The sequence below is a fragment of the Balaenoptera physalus genome (genome assembly GCF_965194825.1).
Source record: "Balaenoptera physalus genome assembly, contig: HAP1_SCAFFOLD_1937, whole genome shotgun sequence".
NCBI lineage: Eukaryota > Metazoa > Chordata > Mammalia > Artiodactyla > Balaenopteridae > Balaenoptera > Balaenoptera physalus.
In genome coordinates, this window is record NW_028124867.1 from 8877 (window position 1) to 32112 (window position 23236).

The following is a 23236-nucleotide window of genomic DNA, read 5'->3' on the forward strand; positions in this document are numbered from 1 at the left end:
AAAGAAACCTTCAGTTCAGATAGTCACCGGTGAATTTTACCAAATCAAAAGAAAGGGTGCCAATTACCACAATCTCTTCCAGAAAACAGAAGCTGAGGAAACTCATTCTATGAGGTCAGCATTACCATAATACCAAAACCAGACACAAGCATTACGTGAAATAAAAATATTTATATATCATGTTAAGAAGTTGAAAACTTTCTCACTAAAATCCAGAAAAAAGGAAAGATATTCTCTTTTACTCTTCCTACTCTCCGTTTTACTGAGATTTTTAGCTAGTACTTTAAAACAAGAAAAAAAAAAAAAAAGAGAAAGTATTTGGCTTGGAAAGGATTAAATAAAGCTGTCTATACTTGCAGATGACATGATTGTCTCTGCAGAAAAATATAATTTTGGAAAATTATAGAAATAATAAAGGACTATAACAAGGTCACAGGATTCATGGTTTAGTATATATTTTTGTGTATATGCTATACATACATATATATGTATTTTGTATATATACCGTACATATAAATATAAACACACATTCATTTAATAAGTCAATGAAATTTGAAATTAAAACATACCATGTTGGGCTTCCCTGGTGGCGCAGTGGTTGAGAATCTGCCCGCCAATGCAGGGGACACGGGTTCGAGCCCTGGTCTGGGAAGATCCCACGTGCCGCGGAGCAACTGGGCCCGTGAGCCACAACTACTGAGCCTGCGCGTCTGGAGCCTGTGCCCTGCAACAAGAGAGGCCGCGACAGTGAGAGGCCCGCGCACCGCGATGAAGAGTGGCCCCCGCTCGCCGCAACTAGAGAAAGCCCTCGCACAGAAACAAAGACCCAACACAGCCAAAAATAAATAATAAAATAAATAAATTAATTTAAAAACCACTGTTTGTGGTATTTAAAAAAAAAAAAAAATAATAATAAAGGAACCCAACTACTAATGTGACCTCCGGGGAGGCTGACCAACTCCTCCTGGCTTGCCTGGGGCTCCCCCAGTTTTAGTGCTGAAAAGCTCCCTGTCTGAGGACATCCTTGGTCTCAGGCAAACCAGGACAGGTGCTCACCCTGCCTCCAGGGTCCCCCTTGGTCTGACCCTGACTCTTCCCTACTCTCCCACCTCTTCCTCTTGCTCCAAGATGACTGGCGGCCCTCCGTTCCTCCATCAGGGCTCACTCCTGCCTCCCGGCCTGCCTTTGCCCGTGCTCTTCCCTCATCTGGAATACTCTTCACTTTACTCACTCTCCAGCTCTCAGCTCAAATGTCACTTCCTGGGGCCAAGCTTCTCTGACCCGATCCCAACCCCCAGGCTTGGTCACATCCCTGCTACACTCTCTCACAGCACACGGTGTGCTTTTCCTTCACAGCACGCATCACAGTTTATACAACTGTGTTTGTGTTTGGTTAGTGTCTGTCTCCCTGTGTAGGTACATGTCTTCAGGACTGGGATTGTGTCTGTTTTCTCTCTGCTTTCTCGGTCCCTAGGAACACGGTAGACAGTTAATAAATATTTGCTGAATAAAGAAGATGAACTGATGTAGTCAGAATCCAGTCCACACGTCTCCACGACAGAGACTGCCAGCCAACCCCAGTATCTCTTCTCTCTTCTTCCACAGGACTAGAATCCTGACTTTGGCTGGCATTCCACCTTCCCTACGTGCTGGGTATAGCCCTGTAAGTGAATTCTGGCCAAGAAGTGCTATGTGCAGTTTTCAAAAGGTTCTATTGAGAGGGGTGTGTACTCCTTGCCCTCCCTCCTCCCTCCTAGCTGGAATGTAGGTGTGATAACTGACATTCAGCAGCCATCTTGGATCAGGAAGTAGCTGTGGGCGTGAAACCCCTGCAGGGTGGAAACAAAGTGGAAGGAGCCTGGGCCTCTGACACTATGGAGCCCATTCCAGCCCTGGGGAGCCATGTCTGAGCTTTGCCATAAAAGAAATAAACTTAATTCACTTATTTGGGGTTGTTCTGTTACTCCACCATACCTAATCCTGCCTAACAGCCTCTCTCTTGCTGGTCCCTTCTGACTTCTAACATGCATGTCAGAAATGGTGTGGGAATTCCCTGGTGGTCCAGTGGTTAGAACTCCGCACTCCCACTGCAGGGGGCACGGGTTCAATCCCTGGTCAGGAAACTAAGATCCCACAAGCCATGCGGTGTGGCAAAAAAACAAAAAAGAAAAGAAAAAAGAAAAAAAAGAAATGGTGAGCCACCACTCTGTTTTCCCTTCCCTTAAATACACTCATGTAAATATAAAGCAGGAAGTGAGGCTGTGAAGCGGTCACCTAGTGGGATGGCTTCGGGGTAGTGGAATGAGCAGGCCCCAGGGAGTCAGGAACTGAGCTCCAGGTCTGGTCCTAGACAGTCGAGCAACTTGGACCTCAGCTTCCTCCCCTATAAACAAACACAAGGAGGCCAGGCCACTCACCACCGTTCTCCTCCAAATGCCTCTTTATGTTAACATGTTTCAGAGTTATGTTAGTGGAATAGTCACGCTGTGGTACAGGCACAGGATTTTAAGTAGTTGTGAAACAACTGAGGTTCAACTAAACTCAAAACATTACTCAAAACTTGCCCTACAGGAAAGATGCCTGAGCGTGTACAGAAGATACATGAGACCTTGACAAGTGCCAGCAAATACTCCACCCGAGACATGCGTGCTTAGATCTGCAGGTCTATTACACCAGCTGACCTGAAAGCAGAATTCTGATAAAGAGCCTTTTCCGCAAGGGCTTGTCTGGGACCCCAGTTTCTAAATGACAGCAAGAAATAAAAGAGGAAGGTTGAGGAGCCTGGGGGAGCGGGAAGGGAAAGGAGAATTGTACCATCACATGTTACAGGCTCCAAACTTTGAATGAATCAGTGAGGTATATGTGGGAGAAGATGCTGGAATATCCAAGCATGAGGAACAGTGCAGTACAAGGTAGGTCTATACGCAGTGGCCGTACCAGTCCTCTGTCATGACAATCAGCTGAGTACCCCAAACTGAGTTTAACAAATGTTTAAGAAACAAGAGAGGGATACACCGTGGATAAAACTGATCTAATAAACTCTCAGTTTGAGTGATTTTTCTCTTTATTTCAGATTTCAGAGGAAGGAATCGATGCACCCGAGTCTTGCACTGCTTCAGGTGCAAAACTGAGGGACCCAACATTTATATTAATAATTCGATTGGCTACGTCTGCATTTCACGGTTCGAGGCCAGCCTTAGCTACAAACTGAACTCCCAGTTCATTTGTTAAATACCAAGTAAAATGACACAGAGCTGATCGGGTCCGCTGACTTCAGTGCCACTCAGCCCTTCACATCTGGGTGGTGACTGACTGTCCTCGCCCACGCCGGCCTGGCTGGCCATCTCTTCCACTTCCCCTGTCCTCTCAGCCATTCTGCTGCTTCCACAGCATTTCAACCTATCCTGGCAGGCGATTTGGAAGACACAGAGCACTCAGTTTTCCTGTCACTTTAGCGATCTCACAGCAAAGTTGAGGTCTTCTTGTCACAGATCAACAAATATAACCACGATGTGCCTGCTGTCACTCACTCTAAGACCCAGGGAAAGGTTCTCTCTTTACAGGGAAGAAGTTCAGTCCACCTCAGCTTGGGAGACACAACGCTCCGGGGAACCCTCTCTGCCCCGGCTGAGGGGAGAGACACACAAGGTTCAAAGCCCGCGCCCCTGCCCACCTCCGCTCCTGAGCCACTTGGGAACTGGCCTGTACCCACGAGGTCCTCCACGCCTGGGGGCAGCAGGAGCTCAGGTCCACTGTAATGGGCACATGAGAAGGCAGGATACTTTTTTTTCTTTCAGTGAAAAAGACAGCTGTATTTGATTTACATTTACATTTAACAAGATTTACAAAAAGGGGTAGGGGTGGTCCTGGGCTCCTGGCCCCCCCAGATCTGGGCAGTGCCTCCAGGACAGCCTGTCTGACAGGCCGAGACCGGGACCCCCAGGTCTTCTGGGTCCCTTCTGGCCGCCTGGGCCTCAGCATCTGACGTCCAGCTTGACCTCTGAGGTGGGCCCACGGCACGGAGCCCACCCGGAGTGCGGGTGCCCCACAGGCCAGGCCAGGCCGGGAAGGCATCTTGTGGCTCTGGGGGCCGCAGGCACTCAGGCCCCACCCAAGAGGCCAAACACAGGTATCTGGGCAGCTGCTGGTGCCCAGGGAAGAGGGCTGGGATTCTGCTTCTAAGTTGGGAGAGGACTCTTGAGAAGCTAACTTCCAATTATCGATACATTATTACTCCCTCTGCCAGAAGACTAACCCTAACTAATAGTCAATAAAAATCAATAACACTGGCAAGCAGAGAAAGAGCTAATACGGTGTTTTAAATTACTATGTAACTAACATCCAACAGTTCCACATAAACTCAAAGTCAGAGTCACCTGGTTAAATCAACAATGAAAGACTTACTATTAAATTCTTAATTCAGAGGTTTATTGAGCATAGCATCTTACGTGCTACAGTTTCTGGGATTGTTGTTTATTACCTGGCAATCCCAGCAACAGTACTAACAGACAAGGGTCCTTAGAAATGAACATAAACATTTTATTATCCTCTTATTTTAAACATGATGGCCTCTGTCTATTCCGGCTCAATTAAATGAAAAAGTAGAAAAATAGAGTATGACTAGAACAAAAGATCACTGGAAAAATGAGTGTATAAACCAAAACTTTTCCCTGTTGACTTACTGTAACGTGACATTTAAGTGTTCTTCCATTCAATTAATTACAAATCAATAAATGTGTATATAACCTCCGTCTTGAGAACAGATTGTCCTAAGTAACTGAACATGGACCAGAGGATTCAAGTGGGCAGGAGAGAAAGGTCAGATACAATAGTCCATTAACTCCTTTAACTGGTACATAAAGACTTCAGAGCCACGTATAAAGAAACACACGTGTAGGAAGTTTTAACTCGATAATGATGACTTTTTCTCCCGCACACAGACCTGTGAGTTCCCTTGAGCAACAACGATGGTATTAAGTTGATAAGCCAACTTTGCTTTAGAACAGCTTAACTGTGATGAGGTACCTTTGGAACCTAGAGTGCTCCCAGGTATAAGCCTGAATGTTTTAGGAGACAGAAGCGGGCGATGGTTAAGAACATGCTGCGGGAGGAGCCGGGCTGCCAGGGCTTGAATCCCGGCACCACTTACTAGCTGGAAACTCTGAGGAAATTCCGTGACCATTCCGAGCATCACAGGACGGTGGTTGTAGAGATTACATAAGACTATGGGCAGTGTCTCCGTGTCCAGCACCGTGAAGAGAGCTCCAGTACCCACTGTTACTGTGGCAGGGACAACGCTGGGGGCTGCAGACACATAGGACAGCACCCACCCGCTCCGGGGAGCCAGGTGAAAGGTCACTTTCAAATTCAGTCATTGTGCCAATCAAGAATTTCTACTTAGCTAAAACACATGGTGCCAAAATTTACACTTTATTTGCTATTTAATCCATCTCACAGAAACGTAAGAGTAGAAGTATAAAAGTGACAAAACAGGCTGGCAAAAAATAGCAACCGTGGACCACTTGGTTGTAAGCATTCTCTTGTAGGCTCTGTTGCGGGCATGTGTTTTCAATTGCAGTGTTGGCTTTCCTTTTCCTAAGCCCTCAAACTATTTTTTAAGGAGGGAAAATGTTTCCCTTTAGGCTGAAGCTGAGGAAAGAATTCTCTCTGCTCTCACAGTGCTGGCACACCTTGAACTTGGTGCACTGGAAGGGAAAATTCCTGACAATTACATTAAGCCCAGAGTAGATACCCTTCGGCGCCCCCCAGCCAGCTTTTCCCAGCTGTGCCCCACCTCCGCTTCCAGCTTTGCTCTGCCGAAACAACACAGGGAGAAGGGAAGAAAATCACATATGAAAAAGTTCAGATGGATACACCCCCAGGAAATATTTGGCTAATTCTATAAGAATCCAAGGTGCAGAAAGGTTGAAAATTAGTTCATTCTCCAAACTTCTGAGAGTGGGAGATACGTCAATCACAGAATTCTAGACTGGGAGGGGCTTTATGGATCAGCTAGCCTAGTGCCCTCATTTTATGGACCAGGACCCAGAAGCTTCGAGGCCCGCAGTCCTGGGCAAAAGGATGTCTAGAACTCATGTCTTGTCTCCTAGAACCGGGCTGTTTTCACCACACCCGACACTTTGCTGTGTGAATCAAAAGCTCCTGCTGGGACCAAGAATCCGGACTAAGAAGCACTGCTCAGTAACTTCCCATTGACGCTGCGGCACCTGGAACAGGCGTGCTCCCCAAATTCACTCGTGGGCTCTCACCCCCGGGGTGGCCTCCAGGGAAATACACAATCGGGAATGTGCTCCAAGCTGAGAAGCAGATCATCTTCCTCAGACCTGGGGCTGGAAGCATGGCAAGGAAAGCACCCTTCCTTCGTCCGGTGAGGGCCCAGCTACGCACGCAGAGGGCAGAGACGCCGCGACACAGGTGGCGCGCGGCGACCTCGGCCACCTGTGCCATACTGGGCTGCCGCTCCTGTCCCTGGTGAGATTTTTGTTTCAAAAGCCAGAGTTTTCTCTGTTGCTCATCGAGTCTCGACTGCTGCGAAGGTGTGGGCCACATCCTCTGCCAGCAAAGCGCGAAACCCGTCAACTTCCCTCCGACAACAATCAAGGGCTCGGAGGGGACACCGAGAAGGGGACACCGGCGCTCGTGGGCGCCAGGGCCCGACCCCAGCCGCTGCCGGGGCACCCCACCCCGCCGCAACGCATCCCAGCCCGCAGGACCCGCTTTCTCTTTCCAGGAACCCGCCTGCTCTGCCTCGGAGGGTCGCTCGCTGCCTCGGCCCGACGGCGCAGTTCCTCACTTAGGGGCGACCCCCGCCCCCGACGGCCCCCCCAAACCCTGCAGCCCGTCCCCCTCCCCGCCCCGGGCAGGGGCGCCCCGGACCTCCCACCCCTGGGATGGCGGGCCCCGAACCTTCCAACCCAGGGCTGCGCCGACGGCCGGCGGGGGCGAGCGCGTCCCGGGCGCCCGCGGCCCCCGCCCCGCCCCACCGGGCCCCGGGCCCACCTGCGGCGGGGTCGCGAGGTCGTTGCCGCTCCCGCTCCCGCGGGGGGCTCCTCCGCGCCGCCATGGCGGCCGCGGGCTGCTGATGGGCGCGGAGCCTCGACCGCTGGGTCTGTCAGAGGCAGCGGCCGCCGGCCGGCGCCCGGTCTCACTTCCCTGCGGCTGGCGGCCGATAGAGGCGCCGGGAGGGGACCGCAGCCTGCACTCCCGCCCCGGGAGCCCGCTCGTCGACTGACACACCGGGCCACCAATGGGAGGCCGCGGCGGGGGCGGGGACGGGGCCGAGCGGGCGGGCCTTGCAGGGTGGGCGGGGTCTCCGCGCCTTCTGGGTCGCCAGCCCGGGCTGCGCAGAGCCGCTGGTGCTCCGCGGGGCGGGGGTGGGAAAGCTACTGCTGGGATGCAAACGCCGCTTCTCGGGAAACATCCTGGGGAGTCCACCTGGACGGGTCCTACGACCTCCCTGTCACTTTATATCGAAGGCCCACTGAGTGGGAAGGAAGACTGGTGGGTGGGATGGTGTGGGAGAGGGACTGGTCCCATTTTCCTCTCATGGCAAGGTTACAGCATTCCCTTCCCTGGCTCTTTAAAGAAAAAACTACACTGTGGATACATAACACATAATAGAAGGAGAATGAGTGACAACTACAGTACAAAGGACAAAACAACAATACATGGTATTTTACTTACAATAATGGCTAATTGGCATAATTTAAGTCACTTTGAAAAGTTAAAGATTAAAAAGCTGAATTTAGAAAATAACCAGTAATAACACAAAGCAACATACATTTAAAACACTGACAGAATTAACAGGAGTTACAGAAAAATATACAATGAACCACAGCTATTTCAAATAGGATTTTCTCATAATTAAAAACAAAAAAATCAGTAATGCTATAAAAGCTTTATTTTTTATTGAAGTAAAATTGAGGTATACCATTATAAAAGTTTCCGGTGTGCAACACTGTAATTCAATACACAACGGGATCATCATCAAAAGTGTAGTTATCATCCATCACCACAGAGTCGATCCCTTTTACCCATTTTGCCCACCTCTCAACCCCTTCTCCTCTGCTGTATCTCTTCTAGATATAAAAGTTTTAAACTATATTATTATCTAACTTACCTAACAGAAATTTATAGAATACTACATCTGGCAGCTAAAATACATAGTCTTTGGGGCTATAAAACAAGTCTCAATAAGTCACAAAGGATCATATGTTCTGTGAACATACATAAATGAATAAATGCTTTCGCGAAGAATAATGAGATAATCTTATGTGTTTGAGAATTAGCAGTACGTGTCTAAATGAACACTTGTTTAAAAAAATGCAATGGGAATTTAAAATATATTATTGACAGTATGGAAATAGAAATGTACCTTATCAAAACTTATATGATGGAGGCAAAACAGTCTTTGGATATACTTTATCATTTAAATATGAAAGTTTAAAAAATCAATCAGCTAAGCCTCCATCTCAAGATTCTAAAAAGGAAAAGGGAAAATTTAAAACCCAGAGGAAGAAGAAGGACAAAAAGTAGAATGATGAGAACAAAGATCAAAGATATAAAATAGAGAAAAATAACAAAGCCATAAGCGTTAATCTTTGAAAGTTTAATAAAATTGATAAACTCTGTAGTAGTAGAATAATACCCCCTCCCAAGTTGTATAAGTGTTATTTCCCAGAACCTGGGAATATGTTCCCTTACATGGCAAAGAGACATTGCAGATGCAGTTAAGTCAGGATCTCCATAGCGTTTCCTGAATTACCCTGGTGAGCCAGTGTAATCACAAAGGTCCTTATTTTGAAAAAGAGTAGACGAGGGAAGCAGAAGTGTCGGAGTCAGAAAAGGAGATGTGACAGTGGAAGCAAAGTGAGAATGATTTCATTTCAGGCTGTAAGTATGGAAGGGGGCCAGTAGCTGAGGATTGGGGAGAGCCTCTAGAAGCTGAGAAAGGCAACAAACTGGATTCCCAGAATGTGCAGAAGGCATGGGGTCCTGTAAACATTTTAACTGTAGCTTAGTTAGACCTATTTTGAACTGTGATCTCCAGAACTGTAAAATAATAAATTTGTGGTGTTTTAAGTCACTAAGATTGTGTTAATTTGTTACAGCAGCAACAGGAAACTAAGAGAAACCCTTAGCAAGACTGATAAAAAAATGTAAAGTGCACACAAATTAACGTTAACTGAAAGCAGTATAGTGGTGCCAATACACATATTTTCAAATTAAAGGAGAATAAGAGAATAGTGTATTTCCTTCTTGATTTTCAATACTGTATTTAGCAGAAACCAACTTTATTTATTAGCATAAGGACATAGGGGCGACAATGAAACACAACAATCATAAGGAGAAAAAAGAAAAGAAAACAAAATGTACTATTTAATTAATTGTAAATGGATTAAAAAAATCATCCATTTTTAATTTGCTGTTTGTTAACTTTTTTTTTTTAACATCTTTATTGGAGTATAATTCCTTTACAGTGTTGTGTTAGTTTCTGCTGTATATCAAAGTGAATCAGCTATACATATACATATAGCCCCAGATGCCCTCCCTCTTGCCTCTCCCTTCCCCCGTCCCTATCCCACCCCTCTAGGTGGTCACAAAGCACGGAGCTGATCTCCCTGTGCTTGACTATCTTTTTGAAACAGCAAGATGTCCGGATCCTAATATCAATAAAACAAATTAGGACCATAAATGACTCCATTAAAATAAATCTGTTGCCCATAAATTTTCTAGCAACTAATATAAATCAACTTTATTATAAATTGTATAGTACACTCCTGCCAAATTGAGAACTATATATTTTATTTCCATCTGTATTTTGAAGTGTGAATACTAGAAAATTAGCTTTAATAAAAGCTCAATTAATCTAAGTAATAATGCCTAAATATCTCTTGGTGTGAAGGGTCTTGAAACACATGACTTTCCATCCCAATGCCAGTTTTGTCTAATCATCTTATGGGCAAAATTTATGTCATATTTTTACTTTGAAAAATCTATTTGGAACAAAGAAAACTATAGTTAGGCAACAATTCCTGTATTGTTGAAAATTAGCAACTGTTATCACAACAACAACAATAAAATGTACTTTGACTCCAATGTAATTATGTACTTAATTTTTCTCTTTTTTAGTTTTCAAGAACCATTTTTTATTAAACCCACATAAGAAAATTTACTTATCGGTGTTATTTCTATTTAATTTACAAGAAGACTGAAGCAACAGTTATGTCACTATTATATATTGCTTAAATTTTTTCACTGATTTTCTGTTAGAGTTATTTGGAAAGTTTATAGTCCTTAAATTTCGATTAATGTCCTCACATTTTGTTGCATGTGTGCTCAGTTCTCCCCAAAATTATTTGAACTTGACCACTCTGAATATAAAGCTGGCATTCAAGTCAATCAAAAAATTACTTATGTCTTTGGTGAAATGTCTATTTACGTCTTCCGCCCATTTTTTAATTGGATTGTTTGTTTTTTTTGATATTGAGCTGCACGGGCTGTTTGTATATTTAGGAGATTGATCCTTTATCTATTGTTTCATTGGCAAATATTTTCTCCCATTCTGAGGGTTGTCTTTTCATCTTATTTATGGTTTCCTTTGCTGTGCAAAAGCTTTTAAGTTTAATTAGGTCCCAGAAGACATACAGATGGCCAAGAGGCACACGAAAAGATGCTCAACATCACTAATTATTAGAGAAATGCGAGTCAAAACTACAGTGAGGTGATACCTCACACCGGTCAGAATGGCCATTATCAAAAAATCTAGAAACAATAAATGCTGGAAAGGGTGTGCTGAAAAGGGAACCCTCCTGCACTGTTGGTGGGAATGTAAGTTGATACAACTATGGAGAACAGTGTGGAGGTTCCTTAAAAAACTAAAAATAGAACTACCATATGACCCAGCAATCCCACTACTGGGCATATACCCTGAGAAAAGCATAATTCAAAAAAGAGACATGTACCACAGTGTTCACTGCAGCACTATTTACAATAACCAGGACATAGAACTAACCTAGATGGATAAAGAAGATGTGGCACCTATAGACAATGGAATATTACTCAGTCATAAAAAGAAACGAAACTGAGTTATTTGTAGTGAGGTGGATGGACCTAGAGTCTGTCATACAGAGTGAAGTAAGTCAGAAAAAGGAAAAAAATACGTATGCTAACGCATATATGGAATAGATTCCATATATGCAATCTAAAAAAAAAAAAAATGGTACTGATGAACCTAGTGGCAGGGCAGGAATAAAGATGTAGACATAGAGAATGGACTTGAGGATATTGGGGTGGAAGGGAAAGCTGGGGCGAACTGAGAGTAGCATTGACATACATACACTACCAAATGTAAAACAGTTTGCTAGTGGGAAGAAGCAGCACAGCACAGGGAGATCAGCTCGGTGCTTTGCGATGACCTAGAGGGGTGGGATAGGGAGGATGGGAGGGAGGCTCAAGAGGGATATGGGGATATATGTATGCATATGGCTGATTCACTTTGTTGTACAGCAGAAACTAACACAGTATTGTGAAGCAACTATACTCCAATAAAGATCTATTTAAAAATTACGTATGATTTAAGTGAAATTCATTAAGACTAAGTACTTAATGAAAATTAGCAAGGTGTTTCATCTCTCTTCAGAAACAAATATCCATTTTTACCTTTACTTGATATATCTGAAGTAACGTATATAGATTTGCCTTTGAATATTACATTTCTTCCATCTGGTCCACTACTATTTTGGAAAGCTTGGTCCTTTCTGAGTGAGAAACATAAGATTTGAAATGATTAAGGTCCATTTATAACATTACTATTTGCTTAAATTTTATATCATTATCTGTCATTATTGAGTAGAATGCATCACCCCTGAAGGAGGCATATGAGTCTAATGGTAAAAATATAAGGATGAGGCATATATTTAGGTCATGGATAACTCAGCAGGTAATGAAGAACGGAGGAGGCATTTAAAATCCCCTACATTTGAAAATCTTGTAAGCCAAAAGATGATTCTTAAACTACAGAAAATGTTATGTGTTTATCTAATTGCTTGATAGTGTTTCTTGTTTTCTTTCATAAAGATGCATGGTACTGCTATTGGGGAAATTAAATTTACTTAGACCGCATGAAATCGTAAAATAAAACAGTACTAATTATTACTAATACTAATACTATGAGAAGAAGAAGGAGAAGAAGGAGAGGAAGAGGGGAAAATTCAATTGTAATAATTTCCATTTTTAAGTATTTTATGTCCCAAGCTCTCTGCTATGTGGTATATGTGAATTAACTTATTAAATCATCTCACCAGACTTGTGGGTAAGTACTACACTATATAAGATTCTTTTGCCTGAAAAAAATAGAAAATCCCAATTCAGTAAGAAAAATTTATTACCTCATATAGCAAAGACTCTAAAGGTCAGGCACCCCCAGGGTTGTTTAATTCAGTGGCTGAATGATGTCATCAAGAACCCAGCTCTTTTCGTTATTTTCTGACCTGCCCTCCTCAGCACCTTTGTTCTCAGCCTTCCTCCCTTCATGAGAGTAAAATGGTTATGACTCTGTGTGTAAGCATGAGAACGTGTAGTAGAAAATGTGGGTAACTCTTCTTGCGTGAGTTTTCTTTTTTAAAGGGGAAACTTTCCCCAGACTCTTTCCAGCAGACTTCTCCAAATGTAAATGAAGATGAATACAAATTTAACCATGATTAAAATATATTTTTTATCTTTAGGGTAGGATCAAAGTTTCATAATCATCCCTACATCTATCACTGGCAAAGAGAATAAGATTTTAATGATCAGCTTAGAGTACGCAGGATTTAACAGTGAGTCTATGGGAGAGAATTAAAAACATGAACAAAATAACCAAGTAGGGAGATTGAAAGTGAGGTAGGCAACCACTTATGTCTTCTACAGATATTATCTTTACTTTCTAGATAATCAAACAAGGGATAAAAGAAATGGTGAGATTAACATTATTGGGACAGGAAGTTGCAGAATATGAATTCAATGACACGTTGAAGGGTTGGAGAGATTTAGTAGCTTGTCCCAATAAGACAATGCACAGTAATGTGTTAGAGGAGGAAAAAATAAAAGAAAGACATTTCCCTGGACTTAAGAAGGTGATGCCTGTGCCAGAATTCATATCATTAAGTTATTTTCTGGACCAGACATTTATTTCAGAGATCTAACTAATATTTTTACTGTCTTTTTTTTTTTTTCTATTTGAGGTAAGAGATTCTAGAGCATATTTGAATGTTGATGTGATGATCCAATACACAGGAAGAGATTAAGGAAACAGAGAAAATCAAGTAACGGCAGGAGAAATTTCTTTCATAAGTCACTAGTAGAGGATAACAAGAATAATTACTGAGAGATTTAAAAGAAAGAAAGCCCTTCCAATGTTTGAGAAGAATGAGAAAACATGGATATACTCAGTAAAGTCTGGAAAATTATTCATAGAAGACAATGCAGCCAGTGTTTTAGTTCACATCCTCATTATTATCCTCAATTTTTAATTTTTCATCTTTATTCACCTCTTTATTCTTCACATGTTTCTCCTCATATACTAAGTATTAATTTTCATGTTCCTTATAAAAATTAAAATACTATTCTGGGGAAAATGTTACTAGAAATCTTTATATACTTACACAAACCTTAGAACTCAAGCACATCATAATGAAAACATGAACTAAGACAAATATATAGTGCTTGAACGGCATCAAATTTTATTGTGTTAAACTGTGTAAAACTTTCCTATAAAAAAATGTAAAGGTTTATATTAAGAAGTCAGAGTGCCATTGTACTTTAATCAGGCGCTCATCTAAATGGAAATGAGCAAGACTAATTTTGTAGAATTTAGATGCTGAGCTGAACCAAACTTATTATAAAAGAACTGGTGAATCTATCACAGCAAAGGTAAGTAACTATCTTGTAAAGTAAATTCATCTATAATGCAATAAAAAAATGTATTAAATCCAAGGATGAGAGATTTGTTGCTGCCCTTGAATATACATTCAAATACCTTTAAAAAAATCTGCCTGAAGGCCCCCCCAGGTGTGTGGTTAGACCAGGAGTATAGGGGGGAACTGAAGCCTTAAAGCCCACTTAAAGCCAACAAAAGATCAGAAAGAAAAATTAAGGAAACAATCCTATTTACCATCACATCAAAAGAAATAAAATACCTAAGAACAAACTTACCTAAGGAGACAAAAGAACTGTACTCTGAACACCATAAGATGCTGATTAAAGAAATTAAACATGACACAAACAGTTGGAATGATATACCATGTTCCTGGAATGGAAGAATCAATATTGTTAAAATGATCATATAACCCAAAACAATCCACAGATTCGACGCAATCCCTATCAAATGACCAATGGCATTTTTCACAGAACTAGAACAAAAAATTTTTTAATTTGTATGAAAACACAAAGACCCCTATTAGCCACACCAACTTTAAGAAAGAAAAACAGAGCTGGAGGTAAGAGACTTCCTGACTTCAGACCATACTACAAAGTTACAGTCATGAAAACAACATGGTACTGGCACAAAACAGAAATATAGATCAATGGAACAGGAAAGAGAGCCCCGAAGTAGACCCAGCCACCTATGGTCAATTAATCTATGACAACAAAGGCAAGAATATGCAGTAGAGAAAAGACAGCCTCTTCAATAAGTGGTGCTGGGAAAACTGGACAGCTACATGTAAAAGAATGAAATTGAACATTCTTTAACATCATACGCAAAAATAATCTTAAAATGAGTTAAAGACCTAAATGTAAGAATGGATACTATAAAACTCCTAGAGGAAAACATAGGCAGAAGACACTTTGACATAAATTGTAGCAAAATCTTTTTGGAACCACCTCCTAGAGCAATGAAAATGGAAACAAAAATTAACAAATGGGACTTAGTTAAACTGAAAATCTTTTGCACAGCAAAGGCAACCATAAAGAAAATGAAAAGAGCCTACAGAATGGGAGAAAATATTTGCAAACGATGTAACCCATGAGGGATTAAACTCTAAAATATACAAACAGCTCACACAGCTCAATATAAAAAGAAAAACTCAATGAAAAAAATTGCAGAAGATCTAAATAGACATTTCTCCCAAGAAGACATAGAGATGGCCAACAGGCACATGAAAGGATGCTCAAATCGCTAATTATTAGAGAAAGGTAAATCAAAACTACAATGAGGAACCACCTCGCACCAGTGAGAATGGCCATAATCAAAAGGTCTACAAACAATAAATGCTGGAGAGGGTGTGGAGAAAAGGGAACCCTCTTACACGGTTGGTGGGAATGTAAAATGGTACAGCCACTATGCAGAACAGTATGGAGGTTCCTTAAACAACTAAAAATAGAACTACCATATGATCCAGCAATCTCACTTCTGAGCACATATCTAGAGAAAACCATAATTCAAAAAGATGCATGCACCCCAGTGTTCACTGCAGCACTATTTACAATAGCCAGGACATGGAAGCAGCCTGAATATCTATCGACAGATGAAGGGACAAAGAAGATGTGGTATATATATATATGTATATATATAAAAATGTATAAAACGGAACACTACTCAGACATGAAAAAGATGAAATAATGCCATTTTCAGCAACATGGATGGAACTAGAGTTAATCATACTAAGTGAAGTTAAGTCAGACAGAGAAAGACAAATACCATATGATATCACTAGAGTGTGGAACTTAAAAAAAGAAAAAATGATACACATGAACTGATTTACCAAACAGAAACCAACTCACAGATAAAGAAAACAAACTTATGGTTACCAAAGGGGAAAACAAACTTATGGTTACCAAAGGGGAAATGTGGGGGGGAGGAATAAATTATGAAGTTGGGAGTAACATATACATACTACTATATATAAGATAGATAAACAACAAGGACCTATGTATAGTACAAAGAACGATACTCAATATTTTGTAATAAACTGTATTACAAAAAAAAATGTTACTTTGCTACACTTGTAACTCACACAACACTGTAAATTAACTATACTCCAATAAAAAAAAAACTGCCTGAAATTAAAAATAGTAATAATACTTTAAAATCATCTGTAGCCATGATTCTTTATGAAATGTAAAAAGTGACCAATATTTTTGTATCATTGTTAATTACATATATATTTTTTGCTCTATTTCTTTGATGTGATTTGGAAACTTCAGACAAGGATATTCATCCCCTCAATGCTTAGTCTAATGTATAGATAGACCTACTATAATCAATCTTTCAGGTAACATAAACATACAGGTCTACTCGTGTATAATTAATTTTCAAAAATAACACTTTCTAAATACAGACATAGAGGAAATATTTACAGGGAATTTTCATTATAAAGAAAAACTCAAATTACAATTTTAAACAGACCACTGAGCAAATCATTTTGAAATACTTGATCAGGTATTTAGAGGTTACTATAACAATAATCAGATCTCCCTCAAATACAGTAGTATGTATGTGTCTATATATCTATACATATATATATATATATTGTATTAAAAAACTTTAAAGTAATTTTTCCCACCCCAATGGATAGTGTATATCTCCAACCCAGTTAAATCTTACCCTCTTTCAACAAAAATTAAACAAAAAAGTGTTTGTGGTTTCTAACACCTTGTCTTCAAAACAAAACAACAACCAAAACAACAGAAACAAAACAAAAAATAAAAGCAGCGTACCTACTAGTTATGTCAGGGTCATTAAAACCCCAGGGAGTCCAAAACCCCAAGGGGCACGTCTGGATGGAAGCTGCCTCCCTTTGCCGGAAGCTCCAAATTACAAAAATATCAGCTGCAAAAATTTTCCTTGACTGCTGGAAGATTGGAGCATTGTAAATTAGACCACAGAGTTCCAATAAACCTTAACTGGAAAAAAAATGTCTAGCACACTCTCGTGAATCTTGGTCTCTATTTTGATGATTCATCTAGTGAGTCATATTCCTGGAAAGATTCTCTAGGGTCCCACAAAGGCTCACGCTTATTGTCCAAGGCTAGAACTCTTATGCACAGTCACATCCAGTCTCTGTTTTGGGGGTCTGCCACTGTGCCTGGGTGCCTGGTGCTGCAAAGACTCAAAACATAACCACAGAGGAATAATCTAGACAAACCAACAGGTCCTGGAGATATTTCTGGATCTCAAATAAAGATGCCCTCTTGCTTCCTCGTGAGTTCCCCTCTGAGGTCTTTGGAGCCTTTAATGTGAGTGGACTTCATTCTGGACAATCTAGAAAGAGGTTCTAATCATGTTTTTCGTCCAAAGAGAAGATACCAGGTTCATAATCTGTGATAACATCATCCCCTCCTCTCAAGGAGTATCTGCAACAGGATGCAACACTATCTGTTCTAGCTATTGCCACCACTGTTGTAACTTTTTCTGGGGCAAAAAGATCCCTAATCCCTTTCAGTCAGCATCACTGAGAAGGGGCCAGGCCATGGAAAAGTCTGAAAAAGAATGGTAATCCAAAAGATAGTTTGCATTTTCTCCTAGACACAAAAATACTAGTGACTTCTCTACCAATTGATACAGGAATATTTTTTCCTGTCTTCTAAATATTCCATTATACTTGAATAAATCAAGCTCCCTGACTCTTCATTAGGGGCCCAGGGAATAACACCCCGTACTTCCCATTCTATAATAATGGTTTTGACATTTTTATTTCTATCTCTTTTCCATAGTCTACAAGCTTTAAGAGGAAGCACACAATGTACCTTATATTTACCATAATTTCATTGTATAGCACAGTGCCTGACCTGATATAGTATACACAAAAAATACTTCTTAGTTAAATGAATGTATCAAAATTTTCCCATCAGTAAGTCATGCCAACTAGCTAAAAGTTTAGGGTTTTGTCATTCCATACTTCTTCTTTTCCAAAGTGCATGAAGTAGAAATTAGCCCTTTCTAAATATTATTGCATGTCTTTACATAACAAGAAAAATAAATAATAAAAAGCGTAGATTGAATTTTTCTTCACGAAACAACAGTTCTCAGTATATGAAACAACAGGATGGAATGCACAACTTGCTTTGGGGACCTCACCTGACTCTCCCTCAGATCATCTTGAAAAATGCACTGTGAATTATATCTTATCAGGTTAACTGACTACTCATTTTAGCTCTAAGTAAATGGCCAAACATAGCTGACATTTAACAGAGAACACAGAAGTAAAGATTGCAATCTTTTAAGTAAGTTTCAGACTTATCAAACATAGCATTTTTCTTGCATATTGCTGTCAGGAAAACTATGAGTAACACTTTTTTTAAAAAAAAATCATCGTTGCCGTCAAAAACTGAAAAACTTTGTAAGTTAATTGGGAAGTAAATTAAGAATCAGCATGTGAAAAATATAAAATCAAAATATTCATTTCACACAAAACCTCTGTGTCATGATTAATAACACTATTTTATAATAATCATGATTTCTCACAGTTTGATCTTTATAGGTTACCATAAGAATGCAGTTGATTAGTGTTTGCATGTATCTTTCTTGGTTATTACCTCTTAATCTCCTTTCTACACAAACAAAGGCATAAGGATATTAAGAAGAAGGAGAAGGAGAAAGAAGAGAACAGAGAGAAGAGGAAGGAGAAAATGAAGACAGAAAAAATATTACATAAAGGAATAGTTACTTTTCTGTATCAATTTAGTTAGGCCACGGCAACCAGATATTTGGTCAAATATTATTCTAGATGTTTCTCTGAGGGTATTTTTTAGATGAGATTAACCTTTAAATCGGTAAACTTTGAGTAAAACGGATTACCCTCTATAATATGGGTGGGCCATAGCTAATTAGCCTCTTAAGGGAATTCTGCCAGCAGACAGCCTTCAGAATCAAACTGTAGCTCTCTCCTTAATTTACTGTCACCTAAGGAAAAGGCCATATGTCTCTCTGCGGAAGAACTGAAGAAATCCTTGTCATATGTACTGACTGCATTGTTGCAAAAAACCCTTTGTTCTAGCTATCTGGCTCTTCACCAATAAATGAGCTATGGATCTTCAAATAGACACAGTTCCAGAAACTGAGTAGAGAATTATGACTTTTTCCTGGAGTGACTACTGTTCTCTTTCTGCTCCGCCATGCGTGCCATTTTCTTGCTGCAGACGTTAACAGCACCCAAGCTGGCTGCCTGTCTCTTTTGCCCTTTGGAACACGATGCTCACTATCTTTACCACCACCTTTAGGTCACATGAACCTTAGCTGCTTTTCTGACATTGGAGGTCACTCCTGTTATTTTGAGATCCATAGATTAACAATTCCAAGTTTGTTACTGCCTCCCTTGTCATCAACTCAGCCTTACGCAAGAGCGCTACCACTTAACCTGTTGTGTTGCCGATGCCGCTCATCAATGCAGTTTGGATGGCCCTGGCGAATGGTATGTATTCTGGCTCCTCCTGAAAACCTCTCCTCTGGTAGGTTTTCTGGACTCACGTAATTTATTCTATCCAGCTTTCTCTCTTCCTGTAGCCTCTTTATTCTGTCATGGCAACTCAGCTATGTCTGTTGCTCAACATGGGACATTTCTTTCTTCATTCTTCTAGAGTGTTGAGATAGCTCTATTTTCTGGGGCCCTTGCCTGAGTGTTCAATCCTCATGTCCTGAGAATTCTTGCTTATGCAGTCTTATATTCTGGCCTACTCAGCAAGTACCCCCAAAGTGCAATCCCTGGGTCATTCCTTCAACTCCTGCTAATATAAGCTAATTCTTATATCTCCTCTATAAGTGTGTATGCTCTTTCTTATCAACACATTCCAGTTGGATTAGGTTGCAATTTAATGTTAATTCCCAGCCTGTGACCCACGGGAGAAGAAATGAATCTCTCGAGGAAAGGTGGTCACCTGTTGCCCTTGTGAGAGAGGCTACTACAGTGTTCTCTGTCAGGCATAAACTGTTAGCTTTCACTAGGAAGGACTGGTGAGTCACCTCTGTGAACTCTGAGGATTCCAGGGCTCCAGCACAGACAACTTCTTCAGGATCATCTGTCTAGAGAATCTATCCAGATATCCCCATCCCCCAATTCAGCTTGACAGGTGTTATTTTCAGCTCTTCTGAAATGTTTTCTGAAGTCCTTTAATAACACTAAAATAAAGCAGATTTTGCTGAGTGCTTTGAAGATGAAAAAGGGTTGCAGAAACTAGTCCACTTAACAGTCATTTGTCATGACATTATCCAGTTGCACAAGTCTCCACCAGACCCTGGAGAAAATATTTTTTCTTCAAGCATAAGATTTTTGGAGTTTACAGAAACTAAATACAAAAGTCATGCTGTAAAATGAAATCTTGAAATCCTCCTATTGCTGTTTGGGAATCAGAGATAGAGTGAATATCAATAAGTCTTAAGACTTATTGTAAGCCAACTGGAAGATCTGACCAACAAAATTGTGCAGTTTTTTCCCCCTTCCTTTAAATACAGGTATATGATTAAGAAGGGTTCCTTTCTCTGAATCTTCTCAGCCTCAAAATGTGACTTTGAGAGAAGAAGAAGAATATTGTGATGTGATGAGTAGTTAAAATGGTTGCTTTGAAATCCATTTGCTTTGAATGGTTGCTTTGAAACGGGAGGCAGCTAAATTTACGTTCTCTTCTTTGAGCTGTAGCTGGCTTTTTTGAAGTCAGTCCCATGCTTGTCTGGTTCAGGGGTCAGTCAGATATTTGGGTAAAATTTATACACAGAGTTTGGGGCTTCTCCTCCCTAACTCTGTACTTTCTGCCATTTTCACCTTCAGATTCCAGAAGCTATGACTGCCCTGAACTCTGTCTTCTAGTTCTCCACAAGAATGAGGCTGATTTCTATTGAAGCTTTAGCCTCCCTGTCAGATGTAACTCTGGAGTAGTCTCAGGCTAAAAGCAAAACAAATGAGAAACTCACCTTTTACCCTGTGGTTTTCTCTGTTTCTAAGTGTTAACTCCCCTCTAGTATCTGCTTTTTATATATTTATTTTTCCAGAAAATATATCCACCTTTTCTTTATTCAACTTAAATCACTGAACTACATCAAGCCAAAAAGCCCTACTATTTTACATGTTATATGCCAGAAAACATACCTCACTAGAATATCGTATAGTAGTAATTTGTTATATTTAGGCCTAGTTAGATAAAGAAACAGTATCGAGCAGAGCTTTTTTAACGAAAAAAGGGAGGAAGAAGCTGCAATTTCCTATTCCTACATTAATAATTTTCATTAGAGTCGGTGTTCTTTGTGGGAAGAGAAGAGAAAACTAAATATAAAACTAGAATTTATGCGTTGGCCAAAATACACAGACCTAGAGGAAAATGTTGTCTAATTAAAAGATCACTGAAAATTATTTGCAGGCTATGATATCTACAATTACTAATCATTCTTATGTATAGTGTTCTATAGAGATTTTTTTTTTTAACATAGAGATTTTCTGAGACTTGACCAGTTTCTCAAGTGTCCCTCCAGGATAAAAAATAGTAATAAAAATAAAATTAAACATTTAATCAGTTTTAAAATTTAAAAATCATTTAAAGTTAATAAGGAGCCATAGAGTATTATTTATTAAGACTGTGAGATAGCAACATTTTAGATTTAAGTATACAGAACATAATAATCCTTTGAGAAAACAAACAAAAATTTAATAGAAGTGTACCATACATATGTTCAAATTAGGAAGTTTTAATTGACATGTGGTGTGGATTTTTTTCTTCATGCCTATTATTAGATTTAATATAGTTTACAGTTCAAAAGATTAAATCTCTTTGTATTATTATGGTTTGACAGTAAACCTGGATTTTCAAGCACATGGGTGACAGTAATGCAACTGGAAAGTTTCAGAGATAATAATACAGACCCATGTAGAGGGTGTAATTGTCCCAGGGGGGTAAGAGACATAGGTGTACTTGCTTATTCATAGACTGGTGACAGTTTACTATGATGCTAATCCTTACTTGTTTGAATGAATTAAATATATTGAAAATGAATGGTCATGAAGGCTGAAACATTTGACGCTAACATCCTAGCAACATTTCTTAGTTTCCTGTTGGTACCGAAGTACAAAATGCTAGGAAATATCAGTGACGTTTATTGAAGCGATTTCCTTTTTCTGTACTTGTGGGTTGATACTTCCAATCAAGTGTTGCTGATTAGATTCTGAAAGCATGTAATTGATTTTCAAACTCTTTACATCCTGGTTGCTATGTTTAAACAGCCACATGAGAAACATTTCCTGAGTCTAGGTAGATTGCTTTTTGTTTTACATGAGCAATAGCTTAAAAGGTGAGTTGACATTTAAAGAAATAAATATTCAAGCACGAGGTACATTTGAAAGTCATTAAGATTAATAAAGGTTTACAATAACATATTATCCTTAAGTGTTGACACAAATACTATGCTGTACTTATCTGACACTAATCTGTCTAACATATGAAGAATGGAAGCAATGATTTGATTTTGACCCAAATAATGATGTAATCATAACCTTTGCAAGAATGAATTAAAGCATATTCTAACCTTTTCATTATTTCACATTTTCACTACCAGAAAATCATTACTCAAAAGGGAAAGGAATGATTTTGCAACGGGGTCTTGCTTAGGGTTATATTTCAATTCCTCATAATGAAACATAAAGAAAGGACAGGAAAAAGAAGGTGAGGACATTCTATCAAATCACTACTTGCAGTGTTTCATATGTAATACTCAGTATAGTTTAAGACTTAACCAAGAGAACAACCCATTATGTCTCAGCAGCAAATCTGTCAATATGCTGATGGAGCAGAGGCATAATATATGTTATTTGAATATTGCAACAGGTAACTTTTATTTGTAAAATGCAAGGAAGATTTTACTTGAAGGGAAAAACTTCACAACCTAAGGATTTAATTAAAAAATATCAAGTGAACAAAAATTCTGAAAGCCTGTGAACATTAAACTAGATGAAAATTACAAACTTTTAATATGAAAAATTAAGTAGATCATCCCTTGATTTGTTGAGCATAATAAAGCTTATTGAAACTAATCAAATGACATTTTTTCTTATGAAGGTCTTTCTGATATATAGCATTGGAAACTTACTTCATTGTTCATGATCATTAATGCTGAATTTAATTTAATTCTATTTATTTTAATATTCAAACCTTTATTAGCTTCTGACACCGGTCAACCCCACTCCTGGGAGCAGTTCCCTCCTATACTTGCAAGATCATTTAATATCTACTTCGTAAGGAAGTCTGCATTTAGACT

At 39.9% G+C, this 23236-nt stretch overlaps 1 protein-coding gene and 1 long non-coding RNA gene across 3 annotated transcripts in view; both read right to left on the reverse strand.

The window, feature by feature from the left end:
- Window positions 1-414: 414 nt before the first annotated feature.
- Window positions 415-23236, reverse strand: part of LOC309654095 — a 92574-nt gene continuing 69752 nt past the window's right edge. Inside the window, exon 4 of one of the 2 annotated variants that reach the window (XR_014259832.1) lies at window positions 415-724. This is a non-coding gene — a long non-coding RNA (uncharacterized lncRNA). Of the gene's footprint in view, window positions 725-11683; window positions 11781-23236 lie in introns of those variants that run through there. The other variant, XR_014259833.1, reaches the window with a different exon arrangement.
- LOC309654094 (uncharacterized protein) lies at window positions 6199-7584 on the reverse strand (the record flags this gene model as incomplete). Its single annotated transcript, XM_082478722.1, has 3 exons — window positions 6199-6573; window positions 7021-7483; window positions 7580-7584. The coding sequence occupies 3 exons, from the start codon at window positions 7582-7584 to the stop codon at window positions 6199-6201; spliced, it is 843 nt and encodes a 280-aa protein (XP_082334848.1).